This window comes from Notamacropus eugenii, chromosome 4 (assembly GCF_028372415.1).
Source record: "Notamacropus eugenii isolate mMacEug1 chromosome 4, mMacEug1.pri_v2, whole genome shotgun sequence".
Classification (NCBI taxonomy): domain Eukaryota; kingdom Metazoa; phylum Chordata; class Mammalia; order Diprotodontia; family Macropodidae; genus Notamacropus; species Notamacropus eugenii.
The window spans coordinates 80,903,958-80,922,463 of NC_092875.1; the positions used below are offsets into that span (position 1 = coordinate 80,903,958).

The 18,506-nt window shown below is 39.9% G+C and overlaps 1 protein-coding gene across 1 annotated transcript in view; it reads left to right on the plus strand.

Moving 5' to 3' along the window:
- Positions 1-6,708: 6,708 nt before the first annotated feature.
- LOC140500178 (uncharacterized) overlaps positions 6,709-18,506 on the plus strand; it is a 58,304-nt gene continuing 46,506 nt past the window's right edge. The window contains exons 1-4 of the mRNA XM_072602534.1: positions 6,709-6,801; positions 7,092-7,218; positions 8,824-8,925; positions 15,939-17,915. Of these exons, the coding sequence (XP_072458635.1) occupies positions 6,769-6,801; positions 7,092-7,218; positions 8,824-8,925; positions 15,939-17,915 (2,239 nt within the window). The 5' untranslated portion in view covers positions 6,709-6,768. The remainder of the gene's footprint in view (positions 6,802-7,091; positions 7,219-8,823; positions 8,926-15,938; positions 17,916-18,506) is intronic.

Consider the following 18,506-nt stretch of genomic DNA (forward strand, 5'->3'; position numbering starts at 1 on the left):
ACCCTGTGCTTCGATTGGGCGGTCCCCCGGGGGCGGGAGGACGGGGCGGTGCTTCGGGTCGAGTGCCTCAGCTCCTCTGGGGCAGGGGGCAGGGCAGCGCTTGGGCAGTGACTGGCTCCGGGTCCTGTTCTTTCTACCCCCTGCCCTCCGCGTGGCCCTTGAGCGGAGGGTGAGTCTTGAAGAGCCAGCGGGCGGGGTTGTCCGTGCCCCTCTCCTCCCTCCTCTGGCTGCCTCTCTTGGGCTCTAGGAGGGGGCGTGGTGGCCTGGGCTAGTCTGCAGGGGGCCCAGGGTCTGGATCTGTGCCGGACCACAGCGGGACGTGGCGTTCTGGTAGAAGCAGTGCTTCTTTGGAGTTGGTGATCCAGGCAAACGAGTCCAGGACCGTGCTATGCAAGGATCTGGAGAAGAGATTTCGACAGTTAACCTGAGGAAGAGGGATGTTGAGTGATGCCTAAACTTAATGGAGCATCTACTGCAATCCTCTCTCCCCATCATGGATGCCGTCTTGTGGGCATGCCCTCAGGTTGTCTATGTCTTTCTTAAAATGTGACTAAACTGAACACATGTGGCCTAATTCGAGCGGAATAACCATACTGTTACTGGAAACTATACATTCTGGCCCTCTTAATTTAACATAGGGTAGCAGAAACTTTGGGGGCTTAAGGTGCCATACTGACTCATGATTGTAGTCTGCTGAAACCGCTAGACTTTTTCATAGGAACTCTTAGATGAATCACTTCCCATTGCCCTAATCCTAAACTTGAAATATTGATTTAAAAACAAACAAAAAACTTAAGTGTAGAATGTTACCTTTGACCCTATGAAATGTCATCTTGTCAGCCCATTTTTCTGGCTTCTTGATTTATTTGGATTTGGATTCTATATTAGTATCTTAATTATCTTTCCAAGTTTTAGTCATCCCCCAACTTGTTAATTGTGTCAACTTGTATATACTGCCATCCGAGTCATTGATAGAAATGTTAAAATAGAAATGTTTAAAAAAAAACAAAAACAAATCTCAGGACCAAGGACAGATCCCAGAGGCACTAGAGATGTCCAGGTTGATATTGAGCCTTTAGTAACTCACTCCTCATTCCAATTCCTCCTTACCGCACTATTATTTATCCTGTATCTCTCTAATCCACTCAAATACCATGAGAGACAGTATTCTTAACAAAGCATTTGTCAGTTTTTAGCATTCTCCTCACTTACTGGAAGAAGAAATGAGAATTATCTGAGATGAATTGTTAATGAAACTACATTGGCTTTTGTGGCTTCTCTTAGTAAATGTTCACAAACCATCCCCTTAATATTGAGTTCTAAATTTTTCCAGGAATAGAAGGCAGATTCACTGGTAATTGGGACAGCATATGCCTTTCTTCAGTGCTATAGCACATTTTCCATTCTACATGATCTTCCAGAGGTCACTGACCATGGCCCAGCATAACCATCCTCTAATTCTATTAGAATTAGGATATACTTTAGGATATACTTCATCTTGGCTTGGTGACTGGAACTCCCTAAAAGCAGCTTTTTGCTGTTTGGCTATCTTGTCATTTATATTCAGCACCTTGCTAATCATTTTCTATTTAGACCAGATGTTCCTAACTATTTTTTTGTGTTATGAACCCCTTTGGGAGTCTGGTGATACCTATAGACTCCTCAGAATAATGTTTCATAATTTAAGGGAATGCTAAATTTAGTTAGAGGTTAATAAAAATAAATATGTAATTTTTCCTCATCAAGTTCATGAACGTTTCCTCTTCTCCTCCCCAAATCTACCTACAGATCCATGGACCCCAAGTTAAGAACTACAACCTAAACCAAAGATTATTTTTCTTGGCAGAGAAATCAGAAGCAAATTCACTCTATCCATCCCATGCAGTGGCTCTGTTCCTTCTTTGATCCTGTTTTTTCCTCTGAATATAGTTTTTAAAAACCCTACCCAAACCCCCATTCCATTTAATTTCACAGACATTTATTGTGCCCCTACTAGATGCTGGGTGCTGAGGATACAGGAGCACAAATAAAATAGTCCTAAACTAAAAATAACATATTCTACTGGGGGGATATGATGGATGTATTTGAAGGCTTAATCATGAAACAGTTATCCCAGAATAAGCTTTTTTCTTCTTTGACAGGGCTACTAAATGAGTATCTCAAAGGTAGTTAGGTAGTGTAATGGACAGAGCACTGGGCATAGAGTTAGGAAAACTTTAATTCATATCCTACCTCAGATCCTTATTAGTTGTGTAACATTGGGCAAATCTCTTAACTTTGCTCAGGCTCATTATCTTCATCCTTTGTTGTAGATATAATTTATCTAGATTTTAAATAAAACATTTCATTAAATCCTTTAAGCTATTCTTGTGGTAAAGATGAAGGGATGTAGGCTAGGTAGATGGGTTCAGAATTGGTTAATTGACTGCCCATGCAGTCATGCATGTCAAGTTGGGAGGAGGTCTCCAATAGAGCCTCAAGGCTGCTTGGACTTCTGCTATTTAACGTATTTGTCAGGGATAAAAGCACAGATAAAGGCACAGATAGCATGCTTATAAAATTTACAGATGGCAGGAAGCCATCTGACTAGCCATGGAGAAGAATATTGAGTTTGGACTCAATTAGATCTGGGTTCAAATTCTACCATTAACCATACTTTATGAGGCAGATGAGTGATGTGGTGGGTAACATGCTGGATGAGGAGTCAGAAAGACCCATGTTCAAATCACTCTGTGTGACCATAGACAAATTACTTAGCATCTCTCAGCCACAGTTTCATCATTTGTAAAATGGGGATAATAATAGTACCTACCTCACAGGGTTGTTGTGTGGATAAAATGAGATCATATCTGTAAAGCTTTGTAAACCCTATGGCAGATTTTGGGGAGGATGTGGATAAAAGGTATACAAGATGAGTGGGCATGGATAGGCTATATAATCTGCATCACTGGAGACCAAAAAACAAATCAATTAGAAACAGATCTACTGATTATTTTGTATACAGTATGTATGTGTGTGTGTCCTTTCTTAGAAGAGAAGGTGAGCTTGTTGGGATTCCCTGAAGTGGTGCCCGTGCTATTGTCACCTGAACACCAATCTCAAGAATGGGATACAGAGGGCTCTCGGGCATTCCTCTGGACCTCTGCCTGCCTTCATGCTGACCATGGCTGAGACATGCAGTGATGAGCTTCATTGGGTCCTTTTCTTTCTTTTCTTTTTTTAAAAATTAATTTATTTCACTTTTAACATTCATTTTCACAAAATTTTGGGTTCCAAATTTTCTCCCCATTTGTCCCCCCACCCCACCCCAAAACACTGAGCATTCTAATTGCCCTTATCACCAATCTGCCCTCTCTTCCATCATCCCTCCCTTTCCTTGTCCCCATCTTCTCTTTTGTCCTGTAGGGCCAGATAATTTTCTATACCCCTTTACCTGTATTTCTTATTTCCTAATAGCAAGAACAGTACTCTACAGTTGATCCTAAAACTTTGAGTTCCAACTTCTCTTCATCCCTCCCTCCCCACCCATTCCTTTTGGAAGGCAAGCAATTCAATATAGGCCATATCTGTGTAGTTTTGCAAATGACTTCCATAATAGTCATGTTGTATAAGACTAACTATATTTCCCTCCATCCTATCCTGCCCCCCATTGCTTCTATTCTCTCTTTTGACCCTGTCCCTCCCCAAGAGTGTTGACTTCAAATTGCTCCCTCCTCCCACTGCCCTCCCTTCCATCATCCCCCCCACCCTGCTTATCCCCTTCTCCCCCACTTTCCTGTATTGTAAGATAGGTTTTCATACCAAAATGAGTGTGCATTTTATTCCTTCCTTTAGTGCAATGTGATGAGAGTAAACTTCATGTTTTTCTCTCACCTCCCTTCTTTTTCCCTCCACTAAAAAGTCTTTTGCTTGCCTCTTTTATGAGAGATAATTTGCCCCATTCCATTTCTCCTTTTCTCCTCCCAATATATTTCTCTCTCACCACTTAATTTCATTTTTTAAAGATATGATCCCATCCTATTCAATTCACTCTGTGCCCTCTGTCTCTCTGTGTGTGTGCGTGCATGTGTGTGTGTGTGTGTGTGTGTGTAATCCCACCCACTACCCAGATACTGAAAAGTTTCAAAAATTACAAATATTTTCTTTCCATGTAGGAATGTAAACAGTTCAACTTTAGTAAGTCCCTTATGACTTCTCTTCGCTGTTTACCTTTTCATGCTTCTCTTCATTCTTGTGTTTGAAAGTCAAATTTTCTTTTCAGCTCTGGTCTTTTCATCAAGAATGCTTGAAAGTCCCCAATTTCACTGAAAGACCATTTTTTCCCCTGAAGTATTATACTCAGTTTTGCTGGGTAGGTGATTCTTGGTTTTAGTCCTAGTTCCTTTGACTTCTGGAATATCATATTCCACACCCTTAGATCCCTCAGTGTAGAAGCTGTTAGATCTTGTGTTATTCTGATTGTATTTCCACAATACTTGAATTGTTTCTTTCTAGCTGCTTGCAATATTTTCTCCTTGATCTGGGAACTCTGGAATTTGGCCACAATGTTCCTAGGAGTTTCTCTTTTTGGATCTCTTTCAGGAGGTGATTGGTGGATTCCTTGAATACTTATTTTGCCCTCTGGTTCTTGAATCTCAGGACAGTTTTCCTTGATAATTTCATGAAAGATGATGTCTAGGCTCTTTTTCTCACCATGGCTTTCAGGTAGTCCCATAATTTTTTAATTGTCTCTCCTGGATCTATTTTCCAGGTCAGTTGTTTTTCCAATGAGATATTTCACATGATCTTCCATTTTTTCTTTCTTTTGGTTTTGTTTTGTGATTTCTTGGTTTCTCATAAAGTCATTAGCCTCCATCTGTTCCATTCTAATTTTGAAAGAACTATTTTCTTCAGTGAGCTTTTGAACCTCCTTTTCCATTTGGTTAATTCTGCTTTTTAAAGCATTCTTCTCCTCATTGGCTTTTTGAACCTCTTTTGCCAGTTGAGTTAGCCTATTTTTCAAGGTGTTACTTTCTTCAGCATTTTTTGGGGTCTCCTTTAGCAAGGTGTTGACCTGCTTCTCATACTTTTCTTTTATCTCTCTCATTTCTCTTCCCAGTTTTTCCTCCACCTCTCTTACTTGATTTTCAAAATCCTTTTTGAGCTCTTCCATGGCCTGAGCCCATGGTATATTTATTTTGGATGTGTGGGATACAGAAGCCTTGACTTCTGTGTCTTTTCCTGATGGTAAGAATTGTTCTTCCTCATCAGAAAGGAAGGGAAGAATTATCTGTTCACCAAGAAAGTAACCTTCTATAGTCTTATTTTTTTTCCCTTTTCTGGGCATTTTCCCAGCCAGTGACTTGACTTCTGAGTTTTCTTTCCACCCCCACCATGCCTCCAGACCCGCCCAGCCAGCGCTTGGGCTCTGAGATTCAAACGCTGCTTCCCGGCCAGGGCTACTGTTCAGTGTCAGATTAAGTTCAGGTGCTCAGGTTGGGGCAGGGCTGCCACTCAGGGCTCAGTTCCCTCAGGGGGTTTATGTGGAGACCTTCAACAATGGATCTGGGCTCCTGCCTGCTTGGGGAGCCCCTGTCCACTGCAGCCGCACTGCTGCCTCCCGAGGGGGCCTGAGTTATGGAGACACCCCACTCCCCTCTCAGCAAGCCAAAAAGACTCACTCAACCCCAGTGCCTGCGTGGCCGCTGGAGATTCTGTCCCTAAAGCCTGCTTGGATCTGCTCCCCTCGGTGCCACACAGCCAAGGCAGGGCTGGGCTCAGCTCTGGGTCTGGTGCGCAACAGACCTTTCACGTCAGGTTTTCAGGTCCCTCTGGAACAGAAATCTCATCCACTTCATTGTTCTGTGACTTCTGCTGCTCCAGAATTTGTTGGGAGTTCTTCTTTACAGATGTTTTATGGGCTGTGGGTTCGGAGCTAGCAAATGTGTGTCTTTCTACTCCGCCATCTTGGCTCCTCTCCCCATTCTCCTGAGGATGTCACTTTGCCAGCCATGACCCTACTTCTAGCACCAAAAAGCTACAAAGGATGCTCAAACTTCAGTTCCCATCTTGATAGTAAAAATGCCACATGTGCAAGTGAATGTTTAGAATGTACTGATAGTTCATCGGCAATGAATCCTCCAGCTAAACCTTCTCCCCTGGAGTCTCATGCACCACAGCTGTCACCCCAATTTTCCCTTTAGGTATGCCAAACACTACTCCAAGTCCCAGCTCTTCTGTGTGAAAATCTCCTTTGGAAGCAGCTAGTTTGATTGAACACATTATCCTTGATCTATGTGTGCAGGCTGTATGTACTTTTCTTTCTCTAGAAGTTCCGCAAGTCCAGAGAATGAAACTACTGTATACTGTAAGACATATCATTAGGACATGAACCAGTAGCTCATTTGTTTATGTAGTTTATTAAAACCAAAATATTATCTTTTGAGTTGTTCCACTTGGAAGATTGTTTCAGATTCTTTAAATCTCCAAAAGATACATATAGGATATTCTGGAGCATCTTTCTTGAAGAAAAAGCAGTTCAATCACTTTTACTTAAGAGGAATAATTACCATATTATACATGAATATTTATAGCAGGTAGCTTTTATTTTACATGGCTCCTGTTTGGGGAATTTTTCCTCTTACCATGATATAACAAATATAATTGATTATTAAAATTTGTTTTGTTTTTTGGTAATCAATAGGCAACTTGTTTGTCACCTTTCCTCAGATCTACCTTCCTTCTAAGCTTCTGCCTAATCTCCATAAGGATAGCCTGGGAGATCAAGCTATGGCCACCAAGATCTTGCCAACTGGGCCTCAGGTGAGCTGTCCAGAATTTCTGAGATCCCCACCGCTATAGTTTTTCATGATCTTTATTTTTTCCTTTTGCCTAGGCCCAGGAAATCCCCTTTCTCTCGAAGAAACCTGAATCCTAATTCCCTTCCCTGAGGGCAAAGGCTTCGACATACATGTATTTCCTATATGGAGAAGGAAATTGGTTCTTCTCCATAACCTCTACTCACTCTTCACAATGATTTTATGATTTAAAGACTCCTTCTCTTCCCCCACCCCAAGAACTGTCCTAGATTGCAATCGAATTGTTGTTTTTAGGCAATTGTGACTTTTGAGGATGTGGCTGTGTACCTCACCCAAGAGGAGTGGGGCCATCTGGACCCTGCACAGAGGGGTCTCTACAGGGACGTGATGCTGGAGAATTATGGCAATGTGATTTCACTGGGTAAGGCCTCTCCCTAGAACTCAGATATGAGCATTTTGACTCTATCCTTTGTGAATAACTGTGGAGTTTGAGGGGTTTCAATGAACTACTTTTAGAGTCAGGGCTTATTTTTCTCATTTGTAAAAAATGATGAAAATAATGGCAGCTGCTTCATAAGGTTGTTGGGATCAATGAAAAAAAATCAAATTCAATTCATAGTAGATTCTGCTTCAGTAAGTGTTTATGTACCTGCTGTATGTAGAGCTCTGTGCTTGGCTTTAGAGGACATACAGCTTAGATAAGACTTAATCTCTGTACTCCCAGAGCTCATAGTCTAGTGAAGGGCTGTTACCCACATAAATAAATATAACACTCACTGAGCAAACTTATCGTTATACAAATCTACTACTCTTTGAGGTGGAGTTTCCTTAGTGAATAGTTCTGAAACTGAGCTTCTTCTAGATTCTAGATAGGTATTTGGGAAGTAATAGAGGAACAGGAGGTAGAATGTAAGCTTGAGGTCATGGATTGTTTCTTTTTTTTTTTGACTTTATGTCACCAGTCCCTAGTATAGTACCTGTACATAATAGGTGATTAATAAATGCTTACTGAGTTGAAATACAATGAGATCATATAAGTACTTTGCAAATGCAAACTTAAAGCCTATGTAAATGTCAGCAGCAGCTACTACTACTACTACTACTACTACTACTACTACTACTATCACTGCTATGACTATTACTGTTATTATTATTCCTAGTCCTGCCTGGGTTTTTGTAGTGCCAAGGCAATATTCACAGCACAGAGGGAGACTGAATGTGCCAGCATAGTTTTGAATCGAAAAGTACAACAGGCTCTCCACATGGAAGACAGAACCAAAATATTTATTCAAACACCAGAAAGCCAAATCCATCACAGCAACAAAGAAGTCTATTATCAGGCCTTCCCACAAACAATCACAATCCTAGCTGCCTGCTTCCACTGTTCTTCCCAGCTCTGACTAGTCTGACCAACTTCCCTTAGCTTTGCTCCAACTCAGCCTCTTCCTGTTCCACCCCTTCCTTTTCCACCTGTTCAGCAAGCTCCTGTCACTGCAGACTCATATGACTCAGGCTTCCATGTGACTTAAGCAGGTCACATGGGCCTATTAATGGATGGGAAAGATCTTCCCAGTATGCATAAATGCAATAAATTACATTAACAATACAACTTGGTGATAGGACATCTCTGCCTTTTTATTCCCAGGAAACAGGCATGGCTATGCAGAAGTGAAAATAGGCAAATTTAATGGAGCTCTTACTGAATCTACATTTTTATTTTCCTATGAGCAATGTATGTAGCAATGGCCCAGCTTTGGTAATCCAAGTCTAGATATTTTCTTAGTCATAGGTTTCGAGACCCTTCAAGGAGAGTAAATTTCTATGTCGATATCACCAACCCTTTTGAATCCCTATCTCCCCTCTAAGGAATATGAGACTCTTTTAGAGAATGCACAAGTCTTCCTATCATGGCTTTCATGAATGGCGTTCACCTGTCTGTCCATCCCCTGCAGATTCTGCAGCATGTATAGAGTTGAGGGCAATTCTCTGTACACAGAACAAATCTAATTTTCTTCTTCATGAATAGGATTTCCAGTCTCCAAACCTGATGTGATCTTACAGCTAGAACAAAGAGGAGAACCATGGTTCTTGGACATGCAGGAAGCCGAAGGTAGAGAGCTCTTAAGAGGTAAATAAGAATCTTTGTTTCACTGTCATTAAGCATAGGATTATTTCCTACGCACTTCATTCAAAGGGACTCTAGAATTCCCTTCTGAGCAATTCAATAAATATTTATTAAGTGCCTACTGTGTGCCAGGCACTGTGCTAAATGCTGGGGATATAAAAAGAGGTAAAAGATATCCCTGTCCTTAAGGAGCTTACAATCTAATGGAAGAAGTTGGGTACATAACATTCCAACAAATATATCTTAAGCAAGCTATATAGGGGATAAACAGGAAATAATTAACAATGGGACAGCACCAGAATTAAGAGGGGTTGGGGAAGGCTTCCTGTAGGAGGTAGGATTTTAATGGAACTTAAAGGACGCCAGGAGGTCAGCAGTTGGCATGAAGCAGGGAAAGTATTTTAGGCATGGGGTGCAGTGAAAGAAAATGCCCACAGCCAAGAGATGGAATATCTTGTTCATGGAACAAGAGACTGGTGTCACTGGATCAAATAGTACACGTCATTGTGTAAAGTGGAAGTGGAAGTGGAAGTGGAAAGATAGGAGGTTATGTTATGAAGGGCTTTGGATGCCAGAGAGAACATTTTGTATTTGCTTCTTGAGATAATAGGGAACCACTAGAATTTATTGAGTAGGGTGGGTGGGAGAGTGTGACATGATCGAGGAATTTTTATCTGACTTACTTTTCCCATTGAAGGTTTGTATACAGTAGGAAAATAATCCTTACCTTCTTTCTCTGTAAAACCATCCTTTAATCAGCTTTCATTTGGTTCTCCTCTCTTTAGGTCACAGTGCTTTTGAAGCACTCTTGGGTTAATACGAACACTTTTGTCTCTGTTTTTCATTTTTTTTTCAACTTTTCACTAGCCAGAATGTGTGTTCTTTACCCATTAGAACACTTTAAAAAAATTATTTATTTTTAATTTTCAACACTCATTTCCACAAGATTTTGAGTTTCATATTTTCTCCCCATCTCTTCCCTAACCCCACCACAAGACACCATGCATTCTGATTACCCCTTCCCCCAATCTGCCCTCACTTCTATCACACCCCTCCCTTCCCTTATCCCCATCTCCTCTATTTTCTTCTAGGGCAAGATAGATTTCTATACCTCATTACATGTATTTATTATTTCCCAGTTGCATGTAAAAACAGTTTTTAACATTAATTTTTAAAACTTTGAGTTCCAACTTATCTTCCTTCCTCCTTCCCCACCCATCCCCACTGAGAAAGCAAGCAATTCAAGGTAAGTTATACGTGTGTAGTTATGCAAAAGACTTCCATAAAAGTCATGTTGTGAAAGACTAACTATATTTCCCTCCATCCCATCCTGTCCCCCATTTATTTTATTCTCTCTTTTGACCATGTCTCTCCCCAAAAGTGTTTACTTGTAATTACCTCCTTATCCCACTTGCCTTCGCTTCTATCACCCCCCACACCCTACTTATCCTCATCACCCTTACTTCTCTGTGGTGCAAGATACACTTTTATACCAAATTGAGTATGCACGTTATTCCCTCCTTAAGCCAAATTCGATGAGAGTAAGGGTCACTCTTTTCCTCTCACCTTCCCCCTCTTCCCCTCCATTAAAAAAGCTTTTTCTTGCCTCTTTTATGTGAGATAATTTTCAGCATTCTATTTCTCCCTTTCTTCTCCCAATATTTTCCTCTTTCACCACTTAATTTTTTTTAGATTTTATCCTTACCTATTCAACTCACCCTGTGTCCTCTGTGTATATGTATATAATCCCTCCAACTACTCAAATACTGAGAAAAGTCTCAAGAGTTGTAAATATTATCTTTCCACGTAGGAATAGAAACAGTTCAACTTTCGTAAGGTCCTTATAATTTCTCTTTCCTGTTTATCTTTTCATGCTTCTTTTGATTCTTGTGTTTGAAAGTCAAATTTTCTATTCAGCTTTGGTCTTTTCACCAAGAATGCTTGAAAGTCCATTGAATGACCATTTTTTCCCCTAAAGTATTATACTCAGTTTTACTGGGTAAGTGATCCTTGGTTTTAATCCTAGCTCCTTTGACTTCTGGAATATTATATTCCAAGCCTTTCTATCCCTTAACGTAGAAGCTGCTAGATCTTGTGTTATCCTGACTGTATTTTCACAATACTTGAATTGTTTCTTTCTAGCTGCTTGCAATATTTTCTCCTTGATCTGGGAACTCTGGAATTTGGCTACAATATTCCTAGGAGTTTTTCTTTTCAGATCTCTTTCAGGGGGTGATTAGTGGATTCTTTCAATATTTATTTTACCCTCTGGTTCTAGAATATCAGGGCAATTTTCCTTGGTAATTTCATGAAAGATGATGTCTAGGCTTTTTTTGATCATGGCTTTCAGGTAGTCCCATAATTTTTAAATTGTCTTTTCTGGATCTATTTTTCAGGCCAGTTGTTTTTCCAGTGAGATATTTCACATTATCTGCTGTTTTTTCAGTCCTTTGGTTTTGTTTTATAATTTCTTGATTTTTCGTAAAGTCATTAGCTTCTATCTGCTCCACCCTAATCTTTAAGGAATTATTTTCTTCGGCGAGCTTTTGGATCTCCTTTTCCATCTGGCCAATTCTGCTTTTTAGGGCATTCTTTTCCTCATTAGCTTTTTTGATCTCTTTTACTATTTGGATTAGTCTGTTTTTAAAGTGTTACTTTCTTCAGCATTTTTTTGAGTCTCCTTTAGCAAGCAGTTGACTTGTTTTTCATGATTTCCTTGCATCACTCTCATTTCTCTTCCCAATTTTTGCTCTACTTCTCTTATTTGATTTTCAAAATCCTTTTTGAGCTCTTCATGGCTTAAGACCAATTCATATTTTTCTTGGAGGCTTTGGATGAAGGAGTTTGACTTTTTTTTCTTCTGTTTGCACGCTTTGGTCTTCCTTGTCACCAAAGTAAGATTCTATAGTCTGATTCTTTTTCCAGTTTTTGCTCATTTCCCCAGCCATTTACTTGACATTTGAGCTCTTTGTCAAGGTAGTTCTCTGCTTCCAGTGGGGGTGGGGGTGTACTGTCAGTGGCTAGATCCCCCCACAATCTGTGGGACTAGAGCTCCAGAAACAGTGGCTGCAGCTTCCCCTGCTGCTGCTGTGGCTTCCACAGGTTCCTCCACCCCTTTCCCCCTCTGCTGCGCTGGGGCTGGAGCCAGACCTCTCTACTCTCCTGAACTGGTCCCATGGGCTTTTTCCACTGACCTTCCAATTTATCCTTAGCATTTTGGGGTCATGAAGTCTGGAAACCACCACAGGTGTGAGAGATTCAGTCCCTCTAAGGCCTGCTCAGGTTCCCTCTATGCACTCGCGGCCCACACTGGACTGCACTCTGCTCCCAGTGTGGCCTGATAGACACTTCCTGGAGACCCTCCAGGCTGTCTTGGGCTGGAGATTTGCTTCACTCTATCATTCTGTGGATTCTACAGCTCCAAAATTTGTTTAGAGCCAATTTTTTACAGGTATTTGACTGGGCTTAGCAGGAGCACTCTAGGAAGTACGTGCTGTTACTCTGCCATCTTGGCTCCACCCCCCAGAACACTTTTTTAATACTAAAAAATTTTGTGCATCCCCTCCCTCTATAGTACTAGTGATTAGTTTCACTGGCCAAGAAGGTACATAACTGGCAATGGACCCCTGGCAATAATTTCAGTTCCCCAGGGTTTCCTGCTCTATAGGTTGTGTACCACTCACTGTCCTAGCTGTCCAACCCTCAATTATTCTTGCATTATATTTTTCTGGTCTTCTTGCATGGTTTAATTTTTAACTTATTTGTGGTTTCAAGATTTTAGTTGTACCAAAATATAATAATAATAGTGATCTAAATGTGCACTATATTGAATTTATGTAATTATTTAAGGTTTACAAAGTATTTTCTTCCCAGTTACCCTATTAGGTTTAGTAGTGTATTGACCCTATTTCACAGGTGAGGAAACTGAGGCTCAGATAGGTGAAGTCATTTGTCCAGGGTCATGTAGTTAACAAATGTTTGAGTCAGTATATGAACTCAGTCTAGCACTTTCCAATATACCTGGTAGCCTCTTCACGCTAATGCTTTTGAAATCCAGAAACCATACATGCTTATCCCAGTCTGATGATATGCTTTGCCAAATTATAGCTAATCTAACAGGCCAAGTTTTTCTATGTATGTGTCTAATTTGGTTTAAAATTTACTCTTCATTCTTGTTTATTTGGTCATATGGCCTTTAACAGCTTTTTTCTCCTTGTTATTTAGTATTGAATTTCTACTCATACTTATTAACATTTTTGCTTTATTATTGAATACTGTCAGCAAGTTATGTGAAAGCTCAGAAAAAACTGGGAGATAAAAAACTTTGGGATTATTTCAGGACACTTAAAATCTTAAAATACTTCTCCTTCACGTGCCTCACCTTGATGCCAATTTTAAGAAAAGTAGAAAAAAAGTTTTCTTTTCCACACTTTTCTGGTCTTCTATATCTTGAATTCTTATTGGCTAATAGGGATCCAATTCAGCTATATATTTTAAACTTTTATTTTTATATTCATTCCTTATGTTCTTCTTTACTCCACTCAGTTTACTCTGTATTACTCAGAAGGGGGTGAACATTGTATCATTACAGACCTAATGCTATTCAATACTCATCCTTTCCTATTACTTACAGCCTTTTAGTATTCCATTTTAAAAGTATTTTTATTCACACTTACCAAAATATTTATGGTAGCTCTCTTTGTGGTGGCTAAGAACTGGAAATTGAGGGGATGCCCATCAATTGGGAAATGGCTGAACAAATTGTGGTATATGACTATAATAGAATACTATTGTGCTATAAGAAATGATGAACAGGAAGACTTCAGAGAGGCCTGAAAAACTGATATGAACTGATGCTGAGTGAAAAGGGCAGAACCGGGAGAACTTTGTACGGAGTAACAACCACAGTGTATGAGGAATGTTTCTGGTAGAATTAGCCCTTCATAGCAATGCAAGGACCTAAAACATTCTCAAAGCACTCTTGAGACAAAATACCATCCACATACAGAGAAAGAACTATGGAATTGGAATGCAGAATGAAGCAGAATATTTTCTCTTGTGTTATGTTTTGTTTTGTTTGGGTTTTTCTCATGGTTTCTCCCATTCATTTTAATTCTTCTATGCAGCATGACTAATGTGAAAATGGGATTCATAAGTATATATGTATAGAACTCATAAGATTGCATATCATCTCAGGAAGGGAGGCGGGGAGAGAAGGGGAGAAAATCTAAGACTTAAGGAAGTGATTGTAGAAAACTGAAAGCAAATAAATTAATAATAATAATTGTTAGGGTGTAAGCTCGGTTTTCACGTGAATGGTTTTGGGCTGGTAAAAGTGAGGGCTTCTAAACCCCAGAGCTCTCACGAGGCCCCCCAGAGAACAGCTGGGAATTGAGGTGTGAAACACGAGCTTTCTACCTCTTCTCAGTGGGAAACTTATTGGGGAGAGCATCCCACCCTTGAGATTGGTCCGTGGTCTGAGCACACCTGTTGTTAATTAGGTAGGGGCTGAGAGCACGCACGGTATTCACATGCAAACTATGTGGCTGGGAGAGCTTAAGTAGGGACAGGAAAGCCTGAAGGCCTTCTTCTTGCTGCAGGGTCCCCTCCAGGGGTCCCTCCCTTCTTCTGCTCCTGTCCTCTTGCTGTATGATCCTTGCTCCTTGGGAGGAGGAGGGTTCCTTTCTCCTGGGGAAGAACTCACCCTGCATATGGATACATAACTAAGACCCTGAATAAAGCCTAACCCTTGTTTGACTCTGGAAAGTCTCTTCTCTTGATACGTTTATCCAGTTGGCCACTGAAGACCTACGAAAGGTAAGAAGACTCGGGTAGCCCATCAGCCTCTAGGCCGAACAGTTAGATGTTGGGGTGTAAGCTCAGTTTTCACATGAATGGTTTCGGGCAGGTAAAAGTGAGGGCTTCTAAACCTCAGAGCTCTCACGAGGCCCCCCAGGGAACAGCTGGGAATTGAGGCGTGAAATATGAGCTTTCACCCCAACAAATAATAATATCAAAAGTATTTTTTATTATGTATCCAGTAATTAGCATATACTAGGATATCCAAAGAGGGCTTAAATACTAAGAATTATTTTCCACGTAGACTTCACATTTTTTAACCTATTGATGCTACTTGAGAGCTCATTTTCCCTATCTCTAGTCAACCTCTTTTCTTCCCTCTATCTAACTATAATATTCCTTTTCTTTTTAAATAATTATTTTATTTGTTTTCAGTGTTCCATAGTCACCTCCATATATCTTAGATGTTTTCCCCCTCCCTCCCCATCTTTCCCCCCTACTTCCCCCCTTCCTCCCTGAGAAAGCTTGCAATCTTATACAGGTTCTATGCATACATTCCTGTTAAATACAATTTCACCATCGTCATGTTGAATAGAAGAATTAAAATGAATGGGAGAAACCATAAAACAAACCAAAATAAAACATAACACAGAAGAAAATGGTCTGCTTCATTCTGTGTTCCAATTCCATAGTTCTTTCTCTGGTTGTGGACAGTGTTTTGCCTCAAAAGTTCATTGGGAATTTTTTAGGTCCTTGCATTGCTATGAAGGACTAAGTCTACCAGAAAAATTCCTCACACACTGTGGTTTTTGCTGTGTACAAAGTTCTTCTAGTTCTGCTTCTTTCACTCAGCATCAATTCATACAAGTCTTTCAAGGCCTCTCTGAAGTCTTCCTGTTCATCATTTCTTATAGCTCAATCATATTCTATAATATTCCTTTTCATCCCTTCCTCCTCAATTGGTTTATTATTCTTCAATTACTTTCCCTCCCCTTGTCTTCTCTGTGGGATCTCCTCTTATTCTCTCATTATGGCTCTTCATCAGCACCTACCACCTGCTGCTATCCTTTCTCTCAATTATGATGCTGATATTGAGATCTGAAAATGTCATGGTTTTCTAAGGGATAATTCTTTTGATTTGTTTGTTTCTGCCACAGCTGTTTTCCTTTTCCCTAATAAAAGGTGACATTTGCTTTTTTCCCCCTTCATTATTTCAGATTGTGAGACCAGAACTAAGATCAAGGAGTTGTCATCAGAACAGGAAATTCCAGAGGGAATGGAATTCCAGAATATGATGTTGAAAAGACTCACAGGGAACAGTCTCCAGAAACCTAAACTGAGAGAACCTTGGGAATCTGAGGGAAAAATAAAGACACATTGGGAAAGATATTCAGAAAGGAAATCAAGGAAACATCTTTACCATGAAAGAGATTTTAGCCCAGTGAAAATGATATACAAGAAAATTCTCGCAGAACAAAGTAGCAAGGAATGTAATAAACGTGGAAGAAGTTTCAGTCTGAACTCAAATCCTATCACACATAAGAGAATTCATACAACAGAAAACCCCTACAAATCTAATGTATATGAAAAAGTAAAGTTTAAGCAGAATTCAGTCTGTATTGAAAATCAGAAAATATGTTCTGGAGAGAAGCTCTATGAGTGCAATGAATGTGGGAAAAGCTTTGGTGCACATTCATCTTTTCTTCAACATTATAAAATCCATACTGGGGAGAAACCCTATGAGTGTAATGAATGTGGGAAAAGTTTCAGTCAGAGCTCTCACATTATTGATCACCAGAGAATTCACACTGGAGAGAAACCCTATGAATGTAATGAATGTGGGAAAACCTTCAGTCAAAGCTCTAACCTTATTCATCATCAAATAATTCACACTGGAGAAAAACCTTACACTTGTAACGAATGTGGTAAAGCTTTCAGTTACCACTCAGTGCTTATTCAACATCATAAAATTCATACTGGAGAGAAACCGTATGTATGTAATGACTGTGGAAAAGCTTTTATTCAGCGCTCTAATCTGATTCAACATCAGAGAAGTCATACTGGAGAGAGACCTTTTGAATGCAATCAATGTGGGAAAGCCTTTAGTGTACGCTCATCCTTTATTCAACACTGCAAAATTCACACTGGAGAAAAACCCTATGAGTGTAATGAATGTGGGAAAGCCTTCAGTGCACGCTCATCCTTTATTCAACATTGTAAAATTCACACTGGAGAAAAACCCTACGAGTGTAATGAATGTGGGAAAACCTTCAGTGCACGCTCATCCTTTATTCAACATTGTAAAATTCACACTGGAGAAAAACCCTACGAGTGTAATGAATGTGGGAAAGCCTTTGGTGCCCGTTCATCCTTTATTCAACATCGTAAAATTCACACTGGTGAGAAACCCTATGTATGTAGTGAATGTGGGAAAATGTTTAGTGCCCGCTCATCCTTCAGTCGACATAAGAGAACACATATTGAAAAGAAGTCCTATGGGCAAAATGAACATGAGAAACCCTATGTGTGTACTGAATGTGGGAAAACCTTTAGCTCACGATCATCTTTTATTCAACATTGTAAAATTCATACTGGAGAGAAACCCTTTGAATGTAATGAATGTAGGAAAACTTTCAGTCAGAGTTCTAACCTTATTGATCATCAGAGAATTCACACTGGAGAGAAGCCCTATGAATGTAATGAATGTGGCAAAGCCTTCAGTCAGCGATCTAGTCTTATTCGGCATCATAAAATACACACTGGAGAGAAACATTATGAATGCAGTGAATGTGGGAAAGCCTTTATTCAGAGCTCCAATCTTATTAAACACCAGAGAATTCATACTGGAGAGAAACCCTATGAGTGTAATGATTGTGGCAAAGCTTTTAGTGACCGTTCATCTTTTATTCAGCACCAAAAAATTCATACGGGAGAAAAACTCTTTGAATGTAATGTTTGTAGTAAATCCTTTATCCTGAGCTCTAATCTTATTAAACATCAGAGAATTCACACAGGAGAGAAACCTTATGAGTGTAATGAATGTGGGAAAACCTTCCGTGCACGCTCAACTCTTATTCAACATCAGAGAATCCATACTGGAGAGAAACCCTATGGATGTAATGGCTGTGGGAAAGCCTTCAGTCAACACTCAAACCTTATTCAGCACCAGCATAGTCATACTGGAGATAAGCCATGTGACAAAGCTGTCATTTAATGACTTTTGTTCTGAAAATTCAGCTCTCGAAGAGGTTTGTTCACTCAAAAACTTTTCTACAAATTTGGTATACTGCCATTCTCTGACCAGAGTGTGGCCCTATCTGTGGGCCGAATCCCAGAGTGTGTGTGCCTTTCCTGATATTCAAAGGTGGCTTCCATATTTTCAAGCCCAATGTTTCATTTTAAATGTCTTCATTTTCCTTTGTTTCTTTAATTAATGTTATTCTTAGTTCATTCTGCATATATCCTCTCCCTCTACTACCCAGCAAGCCTTCCTCTTGTGACTGAAATTTAAAAAGAACCAATGAATTGACTGTGTCTGACAGATTATGTGACATTCCTTTCCCATAATTCTCCACCTTTCCAGTGAATGGAGGGAAGCGCATTTTCTTATCCCTCATATGGGGCCAAGATTTTTCATCATTTCTTTGGTTTTTCTTTCCCTTGATATTGTTGCAGTCATTGTGTGTATTGTTTTCCTGTTTTTGCTTGCTTTAGTCTGCCTGTGTTCATATGTCTTAATCACATTTCTCTGAATTCTTCATATTCATTGCTTATTATGATGTAGT